At 34.9% G+C, this 23,269-nt stretch overlaps 1 protein-coding gene across 4 annotated transcripts in view; it reads right to left on the bottom strand.

Annotated features, from left to right (window-relative positions):
* The window catches only part of LOC144967914 (uncharacterized), a 32,426-nt gene extending 12,751 nt beyond the window's left edge, over window positions 1–19,675 (bottom strand). Inside the window, exons 1-3 of one of the 4 annotated variants that reach the window (XM_078905676.1) lie at window positions 19,608–19,675; window positions 19,031–19,071; window positions 17,900–17,998 (exon numbers count right to left, since the gene is read on the bottom strand). In XM_078905676.1, the coding sequence (XP_078761802.1) occupies window positions 17,900–17,998; window positions 19,031–19,071; window positions 19,608–19,618 (151 nt within the window). In that variant the 5' untranslated portion in view covers window positions 19,619–19,675. Of the gene's footprint in view, window positions 1–12,734; window positions 13,174–17,899; window positions 18,084–19,030; window positions 19,072–19,607 lie in introns of those variants that run through there. The other 3 variants (XM_078905677.1, XM_078905678.1, XM_078905680.1) reach the window with 3 other exon arrangements.
* Window positions 19,676–23,269: the final 3,594 nt, after the last annotated feature.

The raw sequence follows: 23,269 nt of genomic DNA, 5'->3' as shown, positions 1-23,269 counted from the left end.
CAGCAGCAGATTTTAGACCGTTACTTGAAACAAATGATTGTTGTCGGGTTTAATTCCAAAAACTACGATTTAAATGTATTGAAACAATTCTTAATCAAAAGGTTGTTAAAGACAAATGACCTGAAAGTTGTAAAAAAAAGTCACGCCTTCTTGTGTATCAGCAACGAAAAACTAAAATTTCTAGATATTACCAATTACCTTGCCCCCGGTTTCAGCTACTCCCAGTACTTAAATGCGTATAACGTTGAAGAAAAAAAAGGGTTTTTTTCCTTACGAATATTTTGATACTTTGGATAAATTAAAACAAACATCACTTCCGCCTAGAGCAGCGTTCCATAGTGTTCTAAAAAATAGCGACATTTCTGAAGAAGATTACAAATATTGTCAGCGAATATGGAAAGAAGAAAAAATGTCGACAATGCTAGATTTCCTAAAATGGTATAACTTAAGGGATTGTGTTCCAATGTTAACCGCTCTCGATAGACAAACAGAGTTCTATAAACACCTAGGACTGGATATTTTTTAAAACGCACTTTCAATTCCAGGCGTTACACTCAGATATTTATTCAAAAACATTCCACAAAACATCATTTTTTCTTTATTTAATGAAAAAAAATAAAGATTTGCATCAATTAATGCGTAGCAACGTATGTGGAGGTCCCTCTATCATATTTACTCGTTATGTAGAGAAAGATGTAACATCTATTAGAGGTAATAGCGACAAACTCGTCAAGAGTCTTAAAGGTTATGACGCGAACAGTCTTTATCTATATTGTTTAGGACAAGACATGCCGACAGATTTAGCGATACGAAGACGTAAAAGTAGAGGTTATAGAGCTGAGAAACTCGATCCATATGGACAGGAAGCCTGTTCGTGGTTGGAATGGGAAAGTTATAGAAGAAACATTCACATCAAACACAAATTTAATAGTACTGAGAAAGTTTTGGGAAGTAAAAAGAAGTACAAAGCCGATGGCTGGTGGTCTGACGCAAATCAATCTCTCGTGTTCGAATATTTTGGTTGCTGGATACACGGCCACAGTAAGTGTGACTTAAATCGATCTGAAAGAAATATATTTGGCCAGAGTTTTTTAGAAAGAAAACGGAAGACAGAGGAAAAATTGAATTATATGAGAAAAGAGCTTAATCTCGAAGTAGTGGTTATGTGGGAGTGCGAATGGTTAAAATTTAAAAAAAGTGATCCTCGCATTCGAGCCTACCTAGACAGAAAGTTACCTCCCCGTAAAGATCCTTTCAGTAAATTGAAATCTATTACAAAAGAAGCTATCGTTTGCGCAGTCATGAATGATGATTTATTCGGGTTTGTCCAGTGTGATATTCGAGTTCCATCTCATCTTTACCCGTACTACGCTGACATGCCACCGATATTCAAAAATACAATGATTTATAGAGAAAATATAGGTGAAACGATGAAACAATTTGCTATTGATCATAATCTATTAACACAACCTAGACGTAGTTTGATCAGTAGTTACCATGCTCGAGGGATTTTACTGACAACACCCTTGCTCAAGTGGTATTTGAATCATGGTCTTCTGGTCGATGATATCATGCAAATAATTGAATATGTCCCGAAAAAATGTTTTTCGACATTTGTTGAAACCGTGTCCAATGCCAGACGTGAAGGTGATAGGGACAAAAAGTATGGTATACTTGCAGAGACAATGAAACTGATGGGAAATTCAGCGTATGGAAAAACCCTAGAAGGACTAGACAAACATATGACAGTTTTTTATTCGGAAGATGATGAAACCATTTCTCAAAAGGTCAACTCTCCTTTATTTAGGAAAATGACACCTTTGACCCCGAAGTTACATGAAATAGAATCTGTTAAAACCAATATTCGCTGGTATTTGCCGATTCAGATAGGCTCAGTAGTATATTCTTACGCAAAACTTAGAATGTTGGAATTTCATTACGATTTTATTGATCGGTTTATTCCAAGGATGGATTATCAGCTGTTTGAAACTGATACAGACTCATTGTATATCGCCTTTAGTGAAAATGATTTGACTAAGATGATTAAACCATCGTTCATTGAAGAATTGTATCAGGAATATGGTGATTGGTTTCCCAGTATTGCCTGTAAAACTCACCACAACGAATTCGTTTCAAACAAAACCGGCTTTGTTCCATCTCTTTGTTGTGAAATTTATCAAAAGCATGAGAAAAGAACACCCGGGTTGTTCAAATTGGAATATGAAGGAGACGGGGGTGTTGCGCTTTGCTCAAAAACATACATTTGTTTCAGTGATAAGAAAACAAAAATAAATTGCAAAGGTTTGAGTAAAAGGCTAAACGAACTTACTAAAGAAAAATATCTGAATGTTTTAAAGAATAAAACTAGCGGGTCAGGTGTAAATAGGGGATTTAGAACTATTGACGCCCACGTGTACAGCTATAAACAGGAGCGAGCCAGTCTTTCATATTCTATATAAAAAGTAAGGTATGCCCAGATGGTATCACCACTCTTCCACTCTTGATCTAGATTGTTGATCTAATTACACATACTGAAGAACAACCTAAAATAACAATGATAGATGTTAGATTTCAACACCCCTTTAACTGTCTAATCTCTGGACCAACGTGTTCGGGCAAGACCATGTGAGTAATACGCTTTCTAGATAACATAGAACACATCATGTCACCAACCCCAGCAGAGATAGTGTGGTGTTACTCGGAATGGCAACCTATTTTTGAAAAGCTAAAATCAATTTCATTTGTAGAAGGATTACCGAGATGGCAAGAATGGGAGGATGGGAAGAGAAGATTGGTAATAATCGATGACTTGATGAATGAAACAGACGATTCGATCACAAAACTATTTACAAAAGGCTCGCATCATAGAAATATCAGCGCTATATATATAGTTCAGAATCTTTTCAATAAAAATAAACATCATAGAACAATAAGTCTGAACAGTCATTACTTAGTAGTCTTTAAAAACCCACGTGATGCGAGTCAAATCAATAGATTAGCTCAGCAAATATATCCCAGTAAGTTGAAGTTTGTGGAAAGTTCATTTAAAGACGCGACTTCACAACCATTTGGTTACTTACTTTTTGATCTGAGACAGAAAACACCTGACCATCTACGTCTACGGTCAAATATTTTTCCACCTGAGCACACGGTCGTTTATTTACAAAAATGACAATATCCAAGTGTTTAAAGAGAAACATCCCACTTATTAGATTGATAGCAAAAGCTGGTTCTCGTACTAAAAAAGCCTTATTAAGAAGTGCAACACCAGATGTTATAAAAAGTTTGAGCGAATGCGCGTTAAATGTTTTAAAAGGAAACGTACCCCTGTCATCGACTCAAAAGAAAAAGCTCTGTAGACACAAACAGAGTCTACGATCATTAGCAGCTAAAAGAATATCGATTAAAAGGAAGAAAACTATTTTACAAAGAGGAGGATTTACCCCAGCCTTATTGGGACCTGTATTGAACGTCCTCGGTGGTTTATTACTTCAGTAGTCATGGAACATGCAAAAAAAATGATACTTTTGGACCCCAGGATGTTAAATTCTGTGAGAATGAACCAGCTGTTCCCGATGCTACATCGTTAAGTTTAAGTGATATCGACAATGAGATGAGTGAAATTTTACAAAGAAGTGACCTTAACCCGCAAGACAAAATGAATGAATATCAACAGATATTATGGAGATATCTCAAACGTTACGACCAAACAAAAGAGAAGTCTTTTAAAACTAGAACAAATTCACAAAAACCGATAGAAATAAAAAATGATTATGAAACAAGTATAAAGGATAATATGGACAGTGTTCCTAAAACCTTAAAAGGGAAAGCCGAGCGTCTACTTAAACACGTTCATCAAAACTCGGATTTACAATGGAACACACGTGGTGAAATCTCGTATAAAGGAGAAACGATCAGAAACAGTAACATTATCGATTTGATTAACGATGTATTGAGAAAACGAAAGGGTTTTGATCCAGAAGGCTGGCGTGTTTTCGCGACTGTGTTACGTGAATCAAATATCCCACAAGATTTGATTGGTCACCCAGATCGTTGGAGTGTTATTCGTGAACCATCCAATAGCATATAACCAAATATTTCTAAAAATACACAACCACTTTTTAAATGGGAAGAATACAAATAAATGACGGAGAAGAGGCTTAGACGGGTATATTACCAAATCGGTCACCCTGGGTCTTTTGGAGGAGTTGGACGTTTGGTAAAGGCTACTAAAACAAAAACATCTGACGCAAAACGTTGGTTAGCTTATCAAGACACTTACAGTCTTCATAAACCTGTAAGGTATAATTTTGAACGCAGAAAAACTATCGTTCCCGGGTCCTGGTTCCAATTTCAAGCGGATATTGTGGATTTTCAAAAGCTAAAGAAGGAAAACAGAGGATATTCCTATATCTTGACGTGTATCGATGTTTTCAGTAAATATGCCTGGGCTATTCCTTTGAAGACCAAAACAGGTACTTCTCTTAAAGAAGCTTTTCAAAATATATTTAACAATCATCGGATCCCCGTGAAACTGCAAACCGACCGCGGGCTGAATTTACCAACAAGATACTCCAGAGATACTTAAGAGAACAGAATGTTGAATTTTTTACTACTGAAAACAACGACATCAAAGCGGCGATTGTTGAACGTTTTAATAGAACACTGAAAGAAAAGATATGGAGATATTTCACGTGGAAAAATACCAGAAACTATTTAAACGTATTGCCCCAGATTCTAAACGATTATAATAATTCTTTTCACAGAAGTATAGGTCGCGCCCCTGTAGAGGTGACACCCGAAAACCAAGGAGGTTTGGTCAAAACTTTATACAAGAGATATACCTAAAAAAAAGACGCGTAGAAAAGTATAAGTTAGGAGATAGGGTCAGAATCAGTAAAACTAGAGTAACATTTAGAAAGGGTTATCTCCCCTGGTGGAGCGAGGAATTATTTACTGTTAGTAGGATTAATAGAACTGCTCCAATTACCTATAGGATAAAGGACGATTCTGGTGATGAGGTAAAAGGTTCTTTTTACACAGAGGAATTGCAAAAGACTGGAGATGAACATATTTTTCACATTGAAAAAATATTGAGACACCGAAAACGAGGACGTATAGAATATCTTGTTAAGTGGAGTGGTTATGATCATTCATTTAATTCGTGGATTCCAAAAGACTCACTCTTAACTTTATCATAAATTGCTGAATGACGTCATGTTTTATTTAACACTACCCAGTAATAGTAGTATGATATATTACCCCGATAACCACGCGGGTCATTTTTTTACAAAGTTAGCTGAGTCATTTGATTTAAATGAGAATTACGAGGTCGGTCTTTCTGAAATTATACTCCCAAATTCTTACCGTAACATTAATGAAAAAGAGTGCTGGTTATGTTTCCGAAACGACAATGACACAGAACAAAAAACAATACGGATACCCTCTGGACTATATAAGACTGCTGATGAATTAATTTCGACTATCAACAACCTAATCAAAGTGAATTCATCCAAAAAAAATTACGGTAATATCAAATTGTTTTACAACTCGTCGACTCGTAAAGCTACGATAAGACTTTACAGGAAAGGTAGCATTATAGAACTCTGTCCAACATTAGCCGAAATCCTTCATATTACGGATCAACATTTACTCTGGGGGCGTGGTAATTATCAGAGCAAAGGTATAGTAAAGATCAATAAAGATCACGATTCTGTATACATATACTGTGATCTTTTCCAACCCAGACCTGTAGGAGATACCCTAGCACCCTTGGTTCGTATCATCCCACCCGGTGACAGAGAAGCTGACGTATTACATTTCATATTCGACAAGATTAATTACGTACCTATAAATCGATTTCAATTCAACACAGTGGAGATCCTGGTGACCACGGATACCGGAAAGGAGGTGAAATTCGAAGAGGGAAAGACAGTGGTGACATTACATTTTCGAAAAAAAAAGACCGGAAGATTATTGACGTCATCATGAGGTCGGGTGCATTTCAGGCAGATAAAAAAGCATATGAGGATTATTATTCTACACAAGCCGGACACGGATTACCAGTCTTTGTTGGTGGGAGAAATTACAGAGGAAGAGGTTTTGGAAAACTACTTGGATCTATAGGCAGAACTATTATTCCTATTTTTTTAAAAAGGCGGGAAATCATTACTCAAAGAATCTGCTCGCACGGGTTTAGAAGTTGCTGGTGATGTGTTATCCGGGAAAAGCGTTAGATCTGCCGTGAAAGATAGAGCTACCAGAGCTGGAAAACGATTATTGGATAAAGCAGTTCACAAAGTTGTAAGTGGTGTGGGAATAACACCACCCACTCCACCTGGTGAGCCGCAAAGAAAACGTATAAAAAGAAGCACCTCGAAGAGAAACAAAGGTAAAAACGTAAGACATAGAGAGAAGAGAAACCCCAAAGATATTTTCGGATAAACATGTCTCTGTTGCATCACCAATCATCGGAAAGTTTAGATTCTGGTTTAGATCTATTCACTGTCTTACCGACTCAAACATCTGTGCAAAGCGGATCATTTGTAGAATTTCACCCTCTCTCAACATTAACACTTGGAGCGCCTATTGAATTTACAATCAGCGGAGGTACGAGTGATTATATCGATTTAACCAATACGTATTTACATATTAAGGCCAAGATTACAAAAGCGGATGGAACAAATCTGGATGATAATGCGGATGTGGCACCTGCGAATTATTTCTTGCACTCTCTGTTCTCCCAGGTTGACCTCATATTAAACGATACTCTCGTTTCAACCAGTGACAATCTGTATCCATACAGAGCTATTTTTGAAACATTATTGAACTCGAGTCCAGAAGCAAAGAAGAGTCATCTGACAAGTCAATTTTTTTATACCGATACACCTCACCACACTGAAAAGACCACAGGTGATGAGAATAAAGGACTAAAAATCAGGCGATCCCTGACCGCAAACAGCAAAGAAATAGACATGCTAGGAAGATTACACTTGGACTTTACACATCAAGAAAGATATTTGATAAATGGTGTGGATGTAAAAATCAGACTCACACCCTCTAAAGATTCATTTAATCTGATAGCTAATGATAATACCTCCGGTTTTCGGAGTAAGATCACTCATGCGTCTATTCATGTCAGAAAGGCTAAATTAAATCCTGCTGTTCAACTAGCTCACGAGAGTGCTTTAAAAAAAGGTAACATAAAATATCCATTGAAAAGAGTTGTTCAAAAAACTTTCGCTATCCCGACAGGTAATTTAAGCGCTATTCAAGATAATCTATTTTTAAGTCAAACCCCAAATAAGATAATAATAATAGGTATAGTAGATAGCTCTGCGTTTAATGGGACGTATAATAAAAATCCTTTTGATTTCAAACAGCATGATCTATCCTTTTTAGCCTTATACATGGATGGACATCAAATCCCATCAAAAGCTCTAACACCTGATTTTAAAAACAACAGATATGTAAGAGCGTATCACAGCCTGATGTTAGCCAATGGTTTGGTAAACAAGGACGCCGGGAACGGAATAAGTTATAATGATTATTCTGGGGATATACATTATTCTCTTTCGATTTAAGTCCCAGTTTGTTGGATGGTGATCAGTTTGAGCTGGTGAAAAGCGGTGCTCTGCGTTTAGAACTGAAGTTCTCTGAAGCCCTCCCAAATCCTATACATGTGATCGTTTACGGTGAAATGGATAGTATTGTTGAATTGGATCACTCCCGTCAAGTATTGATCGATTTTTAAAGATGAATACTTATGACATTGTAAACTTTCTGAAATGTAATATTTTTTCAAGGCGGATATTTAGAGGGGTATATCCAAAGGATTTACTTCCTAAGAGGGTTAACACCCGAGAGCCTAGTGCCTTTATAATCAATACGGGTAATAGCCGAGGACCTGGAGAACACTGGGTATGTGTCTATCAAAACGGATTCGGTACAATGGAATTTATGGATAGTTTTGGTTTCGCTCCTTCATTTTATCCTGAAATACAGAGTTTCATAACACGGCATAGTTCGGTTTGTTACCACAACACGCGTTTATTACAAGATCTAACTAGTTCCGTGTGTGGTATGTACTGTGTTTATTTTGTTGTAATGAAAGCCAAAGGTTTTAGTATGTCACGTCTGTTGTCTCAGTTTCATTCACACAAACTTAAAAATAACGACAAAAGGGTTATTTCCCTGGTTGTTCAAATGATGAAAAAAAGAAGATGATTGGTTGAACGAGTATAACAAAGTAATCTGGTTTAGACTGGTTCAAACTGCTTCAAAACCTAGCTTGGTGCTTATCACAGCCTAGTTTTAAGCATTCGAATAAAGAACTCCAATTGAGATGGATATGAAAAAGACAGAGTGTGTTATGTATCCATTAGGTAGAAACATTTACGCCAGGGTAAAAACTTGGAGAGGTATCACCAGACTTCATATTCAACCGTACGCAGAAAAAAAATAGAAAATTATCACCTCTACCAAAAGGTATCAAACTAGATCAAAAGGAATTTCAACGTTTGATTAAAATTCGCGATAATATTAACTCTGATTTTAAACAAAAAAATGTTAACTCATTTGTAAATAAAAGTAAAGAGGGAGAGTTAATTTCACAACCCTTCTACAAATCTCATTTTGATAACGGGCAAACATTTGTTAATAATAATAAAGGTGGGTACACCTTCGATAATGATTCAAAACTAGGTTGCGAGGAGAAAATTAAACAGTTTACTCAAACACCTTTGTACTTACCACATTTTGCTTCAATATAACAGATAAATAATTAACTATGGATAGCAACAGAGTGTATTGTGTCAGACGTGTTAAAGAAAAACTGCTTATTTACGCTTTGATTTCAATGTTGGTTTTAACAGTTGTTAGTTGGGTTATTTTTTTCATCTTGTTAAGTATCTGGTATGGCGGTGGTACAAACACGTGGAATAAATCAAGTAATTTTAATGAAACATGTGGCTTTGGGAGATTAGATATCGTAAAATCAAACACAACTGGATGTATGAAACAATTCAACTTATTTGATAGTGTCAGGTTGAGTCTATGTAGAACAAATGAACAGAAATCTATCATAGATATTAGAAAAATTTTTAATGAAAAACCTACGATTATAGGAATCAATTTGTCTCTATCACAATGGTGTAATCTAATAAAAATGATTCCCTCCGTTTTATATGCTATATCATCTCTATTGTAAGTACACAACACGGTGAAGGGTATTTATTTATGTTTATATTGGAATGATATGATGATGATTTTGCGCATTTAGCATCACCCGGTGATGCAAATGCGCGTTATAAATATCATGTATTATTATTATGATATACTTTGATATACTACAAATATATATATATATATATATATATATATATATATATATATATATATACTGTCAATGTAACCCAATAATGTTATTATTATCATTATTATTATTATTATTATTATTATTATTATTATTATTATTATTATTATTATTATTATTATTATTATTATTATTATTATTATTATTATCATTATTATTATTATCACCATTATTGTAATCATTACTATTTCTTCTACTACTACTACTACTACTACTACTACTACTACTACTATTACTACTACTACTACTACTACTACTACTACTACTACTACTACTAGTACTACTACTACTACTACTACTACTACTACTACTACTACTACTACTACTACTATCGCTATCACCATCAATATTAATGCAATCGTTTTCATCTTTGTTTAATTTAAACCAAAAAAATTAAAATAATCTTGATTAAGCTATTTCCATATTCATGGTCTACTTGATTGTTATCGAAATGCCAATTGATTATGTATATAACCATACAATTGTGATGTTCATATTAATTTGACTTGACTTACTGACTTAGATGCCTTTCGCGTCTCGACCGAAAGATCGGGTCGCCTTGGCTGTTTCCAGTATTTCCTGTGTGAGGTGTCTCCAATATTGCCGGTCCTCTGCTAGGGTTCTCAGATTTTCAAGGTCCCCTGCCGTTATGAGACTAATGCTTTGTCCAAGTGTTGTGATGTTTTTGTTTAGGATCACAGGGAGTGTTGTGATCGGTCTTCCTCTGAAAAGGTTCCCGTGTTTTTGGAAGTATCCCGACATTGCTTTGTTAGCTGGTATGTTTTTGTCCCTGCGTAGTATGTGACCGAAAAGTTGATATCGTTGTTGTAAAATGTCAAGGGAGATTGGTCTTTCTTTTGTGATCTTATAGAGTGATTCATTTGAGATCTTTTTTGGGTATTTGATGTCCAGTACCCTTCTTAGCTGTTTGCGATGGAAGGCATCCAGATGTTCTTCTTTGGATTTTGTCAACGCCCAAGTGCCGCAGTTATACAGAAGTACCGGTTTTACAAGAGCACGGTACAGTTTCAGTTTGGTTTTTCTCTTTATTTTGTCACCTCTAATCCATACATTGGTGAGTTTACTGAGTGCGGCGTTTGATAGCTGTTTTCTTCTTTGTACATCCTCGGTGTCTCCAATTAGTGAGCCGACTTTCTTTGTTCTTTTCCATTCCTCTTTGTTCCTCGATATTGTTGTAAATTCGGTTTTATTGGCATTGACTTGGAGGTTATATTTCATGAGGGTATTTTGTATGATGTCTATATTTGCTGGTGTTGATCCAATAAAATCGACATCATCTGCATAGGCGATTTCTCTAGGGATTGCATTCTCAATATGAGTCGTTGGTTTTGGAATGACTTTTCGAACTTCTTTCAGAGCGTGTTCTAAGTATATTGTGAACAGAATCGGGCTCAGACTATCTCCTTGGGGGGTCCCGATGTTACTTTCGAACTGCGTCTGTTTTGTGGCCCCGTATATCCTTGGTTGTATCTTTGTGTTGCTGAGGAGAAATCGGATTATTCGGAGCTCGTCTTCGCGGCAACAAAAAGAACTTAGGATCAGGATACAAAACACGAAAGACTCGGAAGAAATAATGAACCTGAAAACGGAACGAAACAAAATACTGCATTCAATTCGATCACTTACAATAAAACACAGAAACGAGGAATTAGACAAAAAAGTGGAAGACATAGAAAAGTCCAAAAATAACGCATCGTCTATGTTCAAAGCGACGAAATCTCTGAACCGAAAACCATTCGAGAACCCAAAACTACAGGATAAATTTGGCAAACAGACAACAAATCCCAACGATATCCTTGACATTGTAACTGACCACTTCCAGCAGAAATTTCACAAACAAGTCTCACAAATATCGCCCTTCTCAGGAAACCCTAGAGACCTAAACAACCGCATCACAACAACTGAAGTTAGAAATAGCATAAAGTGCCTAAACAATAACAGATCCCCAGGCGAAGATGAAATTCCCGCTGAATTGCTGAAATGCGGTACCCTCTCCCTGGATCTGAGCATTGCAAACATAATGAACAAAACATTCTCAACACACAAAGACTGGGACATAAACAGCGGTGTCCTAATTACAATACAAAAACCAGGAAAAACGAAAGGACCCGTAAACAACCTGCGCCCAATAACATTACTGAATACCATAAGAAAAACACTGTCAACTATTGTCCTCAACAGAATTAGACCGAAAATAGAAAAATATCTATCACATAGCCAAAGCGGGTTTCGCCAAGACCGAAGCACATCGGACGTTGTATGGACACATAAATGGTTGGCAGCAAAGGCACTCAAAGAAAACATATCCATAACAATAACCGGAATCGATATGTCCGCAGCCTTTGATACGATCGACAGAGGAAAACTTTTGGAGATATTAACAGACATAGTAGATATTAATTTACTATAAAATAATAATAAATGTATTATTATTATTATTATTATTATTATTATTATTATTATTATTATTATTATTATTATTATTATTATTATTATTATTATTATTATTATTATCATCATCATCATCATCATCATCATTATTATTATATTATTATTATTATTATTATTATTATTATTATTATTATTATTATTATTATTATTATTATTATTATTATTATTATTATTATTATTATTAATGTTCAATGTTCTATAAATGGTGGTGGGTATTTACTGATTAATAAAGTTGTTTAAAAATGTCTCCCTGAGTTTTGTGTTATATTGTATTTGAAATCGAAAAGGATGAGAATGTGACTGCTTTTGTCGTTGTCGTTGCTGCTGCTGAAGAGAATGCTGATGCTGATGATGATGATGATGATGATGATGGTGGTGGTGGCGATGGTGATGATGATGATGATGATGATAATAATGATGATGATGGTGGTGGTGGTGGTAGTGGTGATGGTGGTGGTGGTGGTAGTGGTGGTGGTAGTGGTGGTGGTTGTGGTAATGACGATGTCCTATCTTGATATGAAGGTCTCGAAAGTTCAGTATTAAATATGATAAATCCAGTAATCACAGACGATATCCGTGACTGGATGAGTATTATTGTTTTTAAAAATGGTTGCGTTGTGGTCTTGGTAATAATGGTTACTCATTTAAAATCTCTCGTCTCATGTGTGAATGAGTACAATAAACCTTTACGGATATCGTGAGAGTATTGGTATAACGATTACACACCAGGCGGTTTACACTGTCTAAAAATAAAAATAAAAGATATTTATAAAATATCGCATCATAATGAAAGACAAGATGGAAAACAAACAGACAAAAAAAATCAACTCAGGAGGAGGAAGGAGAGGGGGAATTTAAAAATAAAATAAAATTAAATATAAAAACTTACGTGTCTTATTCCTGTTGAGCGGCCTCAATCATTCCCTTGACCGATGTGATATAAACAAGAAGAAATCTAAATTTTTGTTCTAATAACCAATGCTGACCTCTCTCTGCAAGTCTACCTAAAGAATAGTCTCTGGCTGTGCCATAGAATTAAACGAATGAGAATACGTACGAAGCCTAAAACGTGTCCACCAATGAAAGCATTCAGCGCCATTTTGTTGTTGGCTGAGAATGTAGTAATTACCATTCATTCGGTATCTATGTCAACATAACGACACAAGAAAAACAACAAACAATATCAAAATCCACAATAAAATGTTTCAGAACTGTTGCGTATATTTATGGCACAACGAAGCTGTCAAAAAATGAAGTTAGAGAATGTGTGTAATCATGTATTATAATAACCAGTAATGTGTTTTCCAACCACCACATCATCTACTACTACAACCACCACCTCAATATCATCACTAACACTACTACTACAACCACCAGCCCCACATCATTATCACTACCACTACTACTACACCACCACCAGCACATCATCATCATTACCACTACTACAATCACCACAACCACATCGTCATCACTACCACTACTACTGCAACCACCACCACCATATCATCATCATTACCACTACTACCACAACCACCACCACCACTACTACTACAACCACCACCACAATAGCATCACTACCACTACTACTACAACCACCACAACCACATCGTCATCACGACCACTACTACTACAACCACCACCGTATCATTACCATTACCACTACTACTACAACCACCACTACCACCATATCATTACCATTACCACTACTACTACAACCACCACAACCACATCGTCATCACTACCACTACTACTGCAACCACCACTACCACCATATCATCACCATTACAACTACTACTACAACCACCACAACCACATCATCATCACTACCACTACTACTACAACCACCACCACATCATCATCACTATCACTACTATAACAACTACAACCACCACCACATTATCATCACTACCACTACTACTACTGCAACCACCACCACCATATCATCATCATTGAAATATTTTTTTTAATTGAGCTTTATATAGTGCAATATCTACTAAATGTGCTCAAAGCGCTTTACAAGGGGTCCCTGGTCAACATTTAACATGTAGGACGGGACATGACGCCTGTTAAGCGATATGACAATTTTTCGGACAAAGACAACTCTGTTAACGGCCAGGTACTCATTTTACACCTGAGTACGGTGAGAGAATGTGAGTAAAGAGCCTTTTCCAAGGACTCAACTATGCGCCGAGCGCGAGGCTCGAACCCAGGACCTTCCGATCCGGAAGTGAGTGTCATACTACTAGACCACATAGCCGCATCATTACCACTACTACTACAAACACCACCACCACATCATCATCACGACCACTACTACTACAACCACCACCACCACCATATCATTACCATTACCACTACTACTACAACTACAATCATCACCACCATCACATCATCATCACTATTACTACAACAACTACAACCACCACTAACACCACATCACCTCACTAACACTCAGTACTACAATCACTACCATTAGGTTTTGGAGCTTTACTTCATTTGAAATAAGGAAACTTCGGAATTGTATTTTGCATTGTGTTTATATATCATAATATAATTCTAATCAGTTATCTATTTAGAACTAGATATTATACAATATGTATGCCAAATACCACCCCAATTCCCCTTTCTTGTGTGCGGGAATTCCTCTTTCGGCATTGAAATTGAGTGTGAGAGAGTCATCACTACACACATAAACAACAGAAACAATTTAAAAACAAGACTATGACACGCAACCACTCACACACGAGGCTATACTATTTATCCTTTTCTCTATATAGAATAGGACAAGACAAACAATAGCTTGACTCTCGCTACACTTTGCATTGATGTTTGTCGTCTCACGAGTTCAAATCTCGGTCGACCTGTCAATATTCCTTTTTGCCTCGGACGTAATCATTAATAGAATGTTGTGTGGTTTTGACCGTGAAGAAAACCTTAAGAAGTCACATTTATATCATTTTAGAGAGATCGTTTTGAATAATTTTGAGTTAAACGAGCGAGCAGCAACTTGTTTTCATGAACGGCCGATCAGCGCTTGTTTACTATAGTAACGCGATTCCCAGCCAACATCAAAATGGCGGATATTTTTCTCATCGAGGCCGCTGGTTGGTTAGCCAATAAGAGCACCGTACGGTTTCCATTGGGTAAATTCCTTGGGCTGTGCTAACCGCTGTTTCTATCAATTTTATATAGTCTAAAAATTCTTTTAACTGATGCTTATTCGCAATTACCACTCTGTCTAATACAGGTAAAAAAAATTCTTCTGTAACATGATCGTAACGTCACGTTGATATTTCTAGATCTTTTTTAGTTAAATAATGGAATATTTTTTTTGATGCTAGAAGTTTTAAATTCATGGTGCGATGGTAATGGTGAGGTCACACAAAATAAAATGAGATATTTAGAATGTAGTGTCCAATGAGGCGAGATAATCAAAATTACAGTCACAGTTACTTAAGTTGATAGTATAGTATTTTTTTCTATAACGTTTTCGCGAAGTCTTGTGATGAATAATTATATGACTAAATAACTCGAACTAATTATTTAGAGCAGCCATATTCCATTTATTGAATTAGACTGTAAAATATGAAGAAGGAGGGGGTTACACTTGGAGATGATCGTTGTTAACAAATCATCATTGTCAATTGGTGATAGCACGAACGGAATATAGATGTACCAATAAGACGTGACGCGTGAACGAAGATTATTCCCTGCCGTCTGTTTTTACGAGTATCGAGTGTGTCAGAAGACAAGGATAGCAAGAAAACAACGAAGTGTTTTGCTCACGACCATGTGTCGTATTCACACAACGATTCTTTATTGATCAAATTGTAAGGCGTCTATCTATCGCACGAAAATGTCTCAAGTTCAAATCCGAATAGAGATGCGAGATCTATTATGAGTAATTTTGAACCTATGATTATTATTATTCTAAAATATATCAACATTGTTTAAAGTGAGTGTTATTAACTTATGTGACGTTGCATCTTCGTATCTATTCACAAACATTACATTAGGATAATGACATTAAAACATGGACTTTTTGTTATCTATTTTTTAAATCTTATCAATATAGCTATCGCACATCTAAGACGGAAATAATTACAAAGTGTGTAAAACACACAACAATAATACAATCAACACAAGGATTAGATATATCTTATACTATAACACAATTACACTATAATAAAATAATCATAATACATATTAAAGAAATTAACAACGGTTTCTCCTGCGCATGTATGTTAAGAAATAATTACAAAGTGTGTAAAACACACAATAATACAATTTTAAAAATAACTACAAAGTGTGTAAAACACACGACAATAATAAAATTAACACACGTTTTACATATATATCTAATACTATAACAAACTTACACAATACTATAATACAATGATAATACATATTTTACAATTTAATAACGGTTTATCCTACGCATGTATATTAACGACATTAATAATTACAAAGTGTGTAAAACACACAATAATACAATTAAAAATAACTGCAAAGTGTGTACAACACACAACAATAATACAATTGACACACCTATTACACATGTGTAATACTATAACACACTTACACACTATTTTTATAAACTGCTGATCATGCAATTTTTAATTTAACAATTTAACAAGGGTTTCTCATGCTTTTTATATTACTACTTATATATATATATATATATATATATATATATATATATATATATAATATATGTGTGTGTGTGTGTGGTGTGTGTGTGTGTGTTTAACGTGCCACATGACTGATTCTTCTACTGTTGAGCTCAGTGAATGTAGTGAATCCCATAAATTGTATGAATAAAATACATGCATGTGTGAATAGCATATTATGTGTATGCTATTGTCTATTTCTAAAAGTCCACCACAGTCTTGTTTTCTTCAATCAATATAGTACATATTTAAAAACAAGGCAACCAATAAATAAATAACAAACTCATTTACAAGCACGATACGGGATAATAAACAGAAACGTATTCGATAACGTATCAATTGATGTCAAGCATGTTTTTGTTTATATATATATATATATATATATATATATAATATATATATATATATATATATATATATATATATTCTTTTTTTTTCTTTCTTTTCTTTCTTTTTTTTTTTTTTTTTTTTTTTGGTAAAGCTGCCAAACTCTGACAAAACCGCGGGGCCTGTTATAAGTATGCTCAACTATTGTAAATCTAATATATACATATAGTGTATTATAGACTTAAAACTGTTGAGCATGAGTCACCGCCTATGCCTTGAGTGACCACAATCACCACCTTGATGAAATAATTAGCCTTTTTTTTTTTTGGGGGGGGGGGGTTGTTTTTTTTTTTTTGTTTTTTTTTTTTTTGTTTTTGTTTTGTTTGTTTGTTTTTTTTTTTTTTTTGTTTTTTTTTTTTTTGGGGGGGGGGGGTGCATAACAGTATCATACCTTGTCAGCTTGTCGCGTCTTTGTTTTGGACGACCGACTAGAGAGCGTGTGATTAGTTCAAGACTTTGGGACGCTTGACTCACTATTCTACAAGAATAGACGGCGCCGGCGGATTAAAGAGGGTAATATTTTTATTTACCAAACATTATTCTCGGTGCTAAAAAAATACAAAGTTACAATTTCGCATAATAAAAAAAACTCGGCGTCTTCATTACAATAAAAGTGATACCAAGAATGACAAATGAATCATCCCACAAATAACGGAGATTTAAATTATTCATAATTTTTAAATGCTTATTTAAATTACAAGTAAAAAGCCGGTAATTTCGCGGGGAAAGAACTATTTTCATTCGATATTGTACCCACCATAATTTAATGAGGGCAGATTGGTAAACAACGTTGTCTGTGTAACTTGGCACATCCTCTGTTGATTTTTATGTGTGGCCCAACATGAAGTGTGCCGCTATAACCTCTGACCTGTGACACAGCAACATACAGTTGTCCGTGTGTGAAAACAGGTTGTGGTAAGAAAATCAACTGCGAAAATAAACCTGAAGTAGCAGACGTGAGCAGAGTTGAAAGACGATCCTGGGATCGAGAACTTACCTTTCAGTAGTACAGTACTCTGGTGATCATGTTTGGTGGCGTTTTTATGCACCTCCGTTGGCGCTGCTGGTTGATTAATGAAAATGTTGCTGCTTGAAGCTCGAAGGAAAAAACAACGATAAGTGTTGAATTGTAATCTTCAATTTAATAGACGAAGACATACTGTGGACGTTTCTGATTTCCCCTTTATCAACAAAACACGACGAATGAGAGATGTGTAGTGTGAATGGCGTAGATAAGGTAAATAGACATAAACAATGATGGGACAGGAAGTTTTTGAAAAACAACAACAACAAAATAAAAATTAAAAATAACAAAGAAGAAGAAAAAAAAGAACCCCCCCCCCCCCCCAATAAAATGGCAAAGACGCGGTAAACGAAGACACTGATGATAATGATAAAATATTATAAAATGATAACAATCGACGTTTACACATACATGCACGTCGAAAACACATTGAATGGTACCGTTGTTGTTTTTAAAGGAAAAATAATATTACATAATAATAATAATAATAATAATAATAATAATAATAATAATAATAATAATAATAATAATAATAATAATAATAATAATAAATAATAATAATCATAAATAATAATAATAATAATAATAATAATAATAATAATAATAATAATAATAATAATAATAATAATAATAATAATAAATAATAATAATAATAATAATAATAATATAATGATAATGATAATGATAATAAAAATAATAATAATATAATAATAATAATAATAATAATAATAATAATAATAATAATATAATAATAATAATAATATAATAATAATAATAATAATAATAATAATAATAATAGTAATAATAATAATAATAATAGATTAATTTAAGGTTTTAAATACATGTCCAGTAACTATAATAACAAAAATGATGTCTTTCTCAATAAAGTAAACTTTAAAAAATAAAATGTCCGCAATGGGATTGAACCCAGTACTTTCAATGTTAGAGTCTAACAGCTTATCCACTGCGCTTATCCACCTGACTGTTCATAACATTTAATAAGGTATTTCTAAAACCTTTTTTTTTTACCTTCATTGCAACTTCTATTTTCTGGTTTTAAATTTCGATTTTTTAGATTATTATTATTATTGTTTAATTTATTACCAAAGAAGTTAAACCTGGATATTATCCACCCGATATCATCACTGAAACTGTACCATGCTCTTGTAAAACCGGTACTTCTGTATAACTGCGGCACTTGGGCGTTGACAAAATCCGAAGAAGAACATCTGGATGCCTTCCATCGCACACAGCTAAGAAGGGTACTGGACATCAAATACCCAAAAAAGATCTCAAATGAATCACTCTATAAGATCACAAAAGAAATACCAATCTCCCTTGACATTTTACAACAACGATGGCAACTTTTCGGTCACATACTACGCAGGGACAAAAACATACCAGCTAACCAAGCCATGTCGGGATACTTCCAAAAACACGGGAACCTTTTCAGAGGAAGACCGATCACAACACTCCCTGTGATCCTAAACAAAAACCTCACAACACTTGGACAAAGCATTAGTCTCATAACGGCAGGGGACCTTGAAAATCTGAGAACCCTAGCAGAGGACCGGCAATATTGGAGACACCTCACACAGGAAATACTGGAAACAGCCAAGGCGACCCGATCTTTCGGTCGAGACGCGAAAGGTATCTAAGTCAAGTCAAGTCATATCATCACATTGAAAGCATCAAATAATGAAACACCACAGATGACTACATGCTGCTGTCACTATTGATTTATGTGCATGTATGTGTAAACGTCGATTGTTATCATTTTATAATATTTTATCACTAGTAGAAAGCCCGCAATTTCGCGGGGAAAGAACTATTTTCATTCGATATTGCCAGAATCATTTTCTTGATTTGCTTGATTACGATTAGATGCACATTTTAATCGATGTTTATCAGTCAGTAGATATCAATGTCAATAAGTCTCAAGTCTTTACCACGCTTTACTTGGGAGTGCTTTGCACTACCTTCAATACTTCACAAATTAAAATGGCGGCCGAGATTCAAAACAATGGTCAAATTAGGAAATTTTAAACTTTCACAAATCTATCAAGGTTTGTTCTAGAGTTTTTAAAACGCGTTTATATGATGACAAATTGAATAAATAAACGCCTGACAAAAGATCAACGGTGGAAATACAAATTGAATGAATACTGGGGATGTAGGAGCATTCGGAATGTCTCCCCTTTACTTATGTGAGGTCAAATGAAAATCTGAAGCGGACGCGAAAAATATCAAGTCCCCGAATCTGTCTACTTTTGGTTTGTTCGGGCTAGAAGCTAGACAGAACCAATTGATAGTTTGCCGAAACGTTTAACTAAATATTTCCCAGGGCAATAATTATCACATCGATGGCATAAAAACGACAGTAATATCAGCAGTAATATTAGTTGATGTTGTTAATCGGTGAAACGTGTTTAAAATTTCTGTAAATCCGAATACCTTCATGTGATCAAGTGAATTATATCACTATGAATGCCACGATTTGCTGAAAAAATGCCAATCTGACAGTTCCTAGCAAACACATCCCTCCCCCCCCCCCCCCCCCCCCTTGCTCAGGAATTTCTCTACTTGATGGACACCCTCCCCCCCCCCCCCCCCCCCCCCTTTTTTTTTTCTTCCACGCAACCACATTCCAAAACACACACACACACACACACACACACACACATGTATACACCACACACACACACATACACATACATACACACACACGCACACATATAGACATACACGCAATGAGAACACACAACTACATAATAACACTAATCACCGCTAAATCAACACAACGGAAGTAAGGACTCTACTCGACAGATAGAGTTGAGTGTGTGGCCATGAGATGTTAGTGTCTTCGGTAAATTTTTTATGATATCTGTTTGACTTAACGAACTTTCAAACTGACTTTAAACTATAAAAGGAAATCAAGTTATCTGTTTATCTATCTGTAAAGAATACATTTCTATTTTTCACATCTTTCAGAAGAGTTGTGCGCCGTATCAATTTTTTTATTGACTCAAATAAGCACAATGTTCTCCACAAGGCTATATTTTTTAAAGAAAGGATTATCATCAGTGTATTCGTTTACCGCGTCTTTGCCATTTTATAGAGGGGGGGGGGGTTCTTTTTTTTTTATTCTTTTTTTTTATTTTGTTGTTGTTGTTTGTCAAAAACGTACTGTCCCATCATTCTTTATGTCTATTTACCTTATCTACTTATACCGAGATTCCTTATTTGTTATTTTTTGTAATTATTTTAATTCCGTTGTATTTATTTTCCAACAACAGTCTACGCGTTTTTATATTTCACTATATAAACTGCATTGCACAGTTCCTCCCCGCCTCCCTTCTTTTCACTTAATTAATTGCGCACCTTTTAGAAATATCTACTATTCTATTTTAATTCGTGCTTCCTTACATAGGAACATACTAATAGGATTCAATAGTCTGATGTCACGCCACCCGGCAACGGCGGCCATCTTGGTTCTTTTTATTCTTCATGCTGGCTAGAACTTTTCATATGCCTTGTGATCAGAATGTATAAAAGTCATAACAAGATCATATTTATAATGTTTTTCTCCTCTGGATAAACTTTTATGCTCGCCGGAGAAATATTTCATAGGGGCGTCCGCCATTGTTCCGATAGTTTAGAGCCGGTGTTACTAAGTTAACATGCGTCATTAAGAAGGAAGTGACGTTACGACCGTTGAATAGTATTTCCTGCCTACCAATGCTTTGTTTATTCATTTTAATTACTCCACTACCACATTATCTCATTCATCTGTGGTGTTTCATTCAAAAGTTCATTTGATCTGTTTTTGTAATTAAATTGAAGCTTACATTCAATTTCACATTTTTATTTATTTCTTCGAGCTTTGAGCAACAACATTTACATTAAGTGAATACATTATTTCGAATGCAACGATTTGCGTAAAAACACCAAACTGACAACTTTTTACAGTGTCGAAATTGGTTGTTTTTGAGAGTGTTAGTGTCGTTGGTACGTATTTTATTATATCTGTTTGACTCAACAAACTTTCAGACTGACTTTAAATTATAAAAGGAAATCAAGTTATCTGTTTATCTAGCTGTAAAAAAATGCATTTCTAATTTTTAAATCTTTCAGTAGAGTCTAGAAAGTATGGCAACAGTAACAGGGGCCTCCGCGCCAACTTTGCTTTGCTGTTGACCTGAATAACACTCACAATGACGAATGTACCACCTTGACTTACATTAGGTTACCGAGCAAATACTGCTGAGAATGCGCGTGTTTAATAATAATGATAATAATAATAATACATGACATTTATAACGCGCATTTTCATCACTGGGTGATGCTCAATGCGCGAAACAATAATACAGTGACATTATTATACAAATGAAACATTATACAAACTACATCAACATAATATTATCATTATACAACAATGTAATAACTAAACATAAAGTCATTAATACAAGATATGTTATAATACATCCACATGCTATGTCAAATACGGAAATAATATAAAATAATGATATAATAACATAAACTAAATTAACATTCATATTGGGGTCAAATTACAAAGATGCATTAATCAAGATGTGTTTTAACAAAGAGATGGTGTTTTAACTTTGATTTAAATATTGATAAGGACTGCGCTTCTCTTACTCTTTTAGGAAGAGAGTTCCAGATGGAAGGTCCGACGTGACTGAACGATCTGCCGCCGTAAAATTTATATTTATATTTATTTGTAACAATTAATTTTGTAGAATCTAGTGCAGAACGTAGACTCCTCGTTGGCTTATACGTTTCTAAAAATTCAGTAATATACAATGGTGCTTGATCATTAAGGCACTTATAGCACAATACTGCTAGTTTGAATTCGATTCTCACTTTAACTGGTAACCAATGCAGCTCATACAAAAGTGGCAACGAGTAGGATGTTATCTTCTTTCTTAAAATCAATTTAGCAGCCGCATTCTGGATACTTTGAAGGCGTGATATTTTATCGTTGCTTACATTCGAGATCAACGAATTACAGTAATCTATTTAGATAGTATGAAAGATGTTATTAGTTTGCATGTTACTTCTCTTGTTAGGAAAGGTCTAACTGAAGCAATTCTTTTTAATCCTATTGTCAAACTTCTACATAGAGAATCAAACTGTGCCTGCATAGTCATATGTTGATCTAGCATTACCCCGAGGTTTTTCACACACGTTGAGAGGTTAATTGTGCACCCATTTATATTTAGAGTAAACTTCAGAAAATCGTCTTTCAAAACACTTTTTCTACCACACACCATCACCTCTGTCTTTTCATTATTCAGCTTTAACTTGTTAATTTCCATCCAG

The sequence above is a fragment of the Berghia stephanieae genome, chromosome 3 (assembly GCF_034508935.2).
Source record: "Berghia stephanieae isolate SIO BIC M18660-M18661 chromosome 3, UCSD_Bste_1.3, whole genome shotgun sequence".
In the NCBI taxonomy this organism is placed as follows: Eukaryota; Metazoa; Mollusca; class Gastropoda; order Nudibranchia; family Aeolidiidae; genus Berghia; species Berghia stephanieae.
The sequence above is the reverse complement of the archived record's forward strand: the minus strand, read 5'-3'. Positions and strand labels throughout refer to the sequence as shown.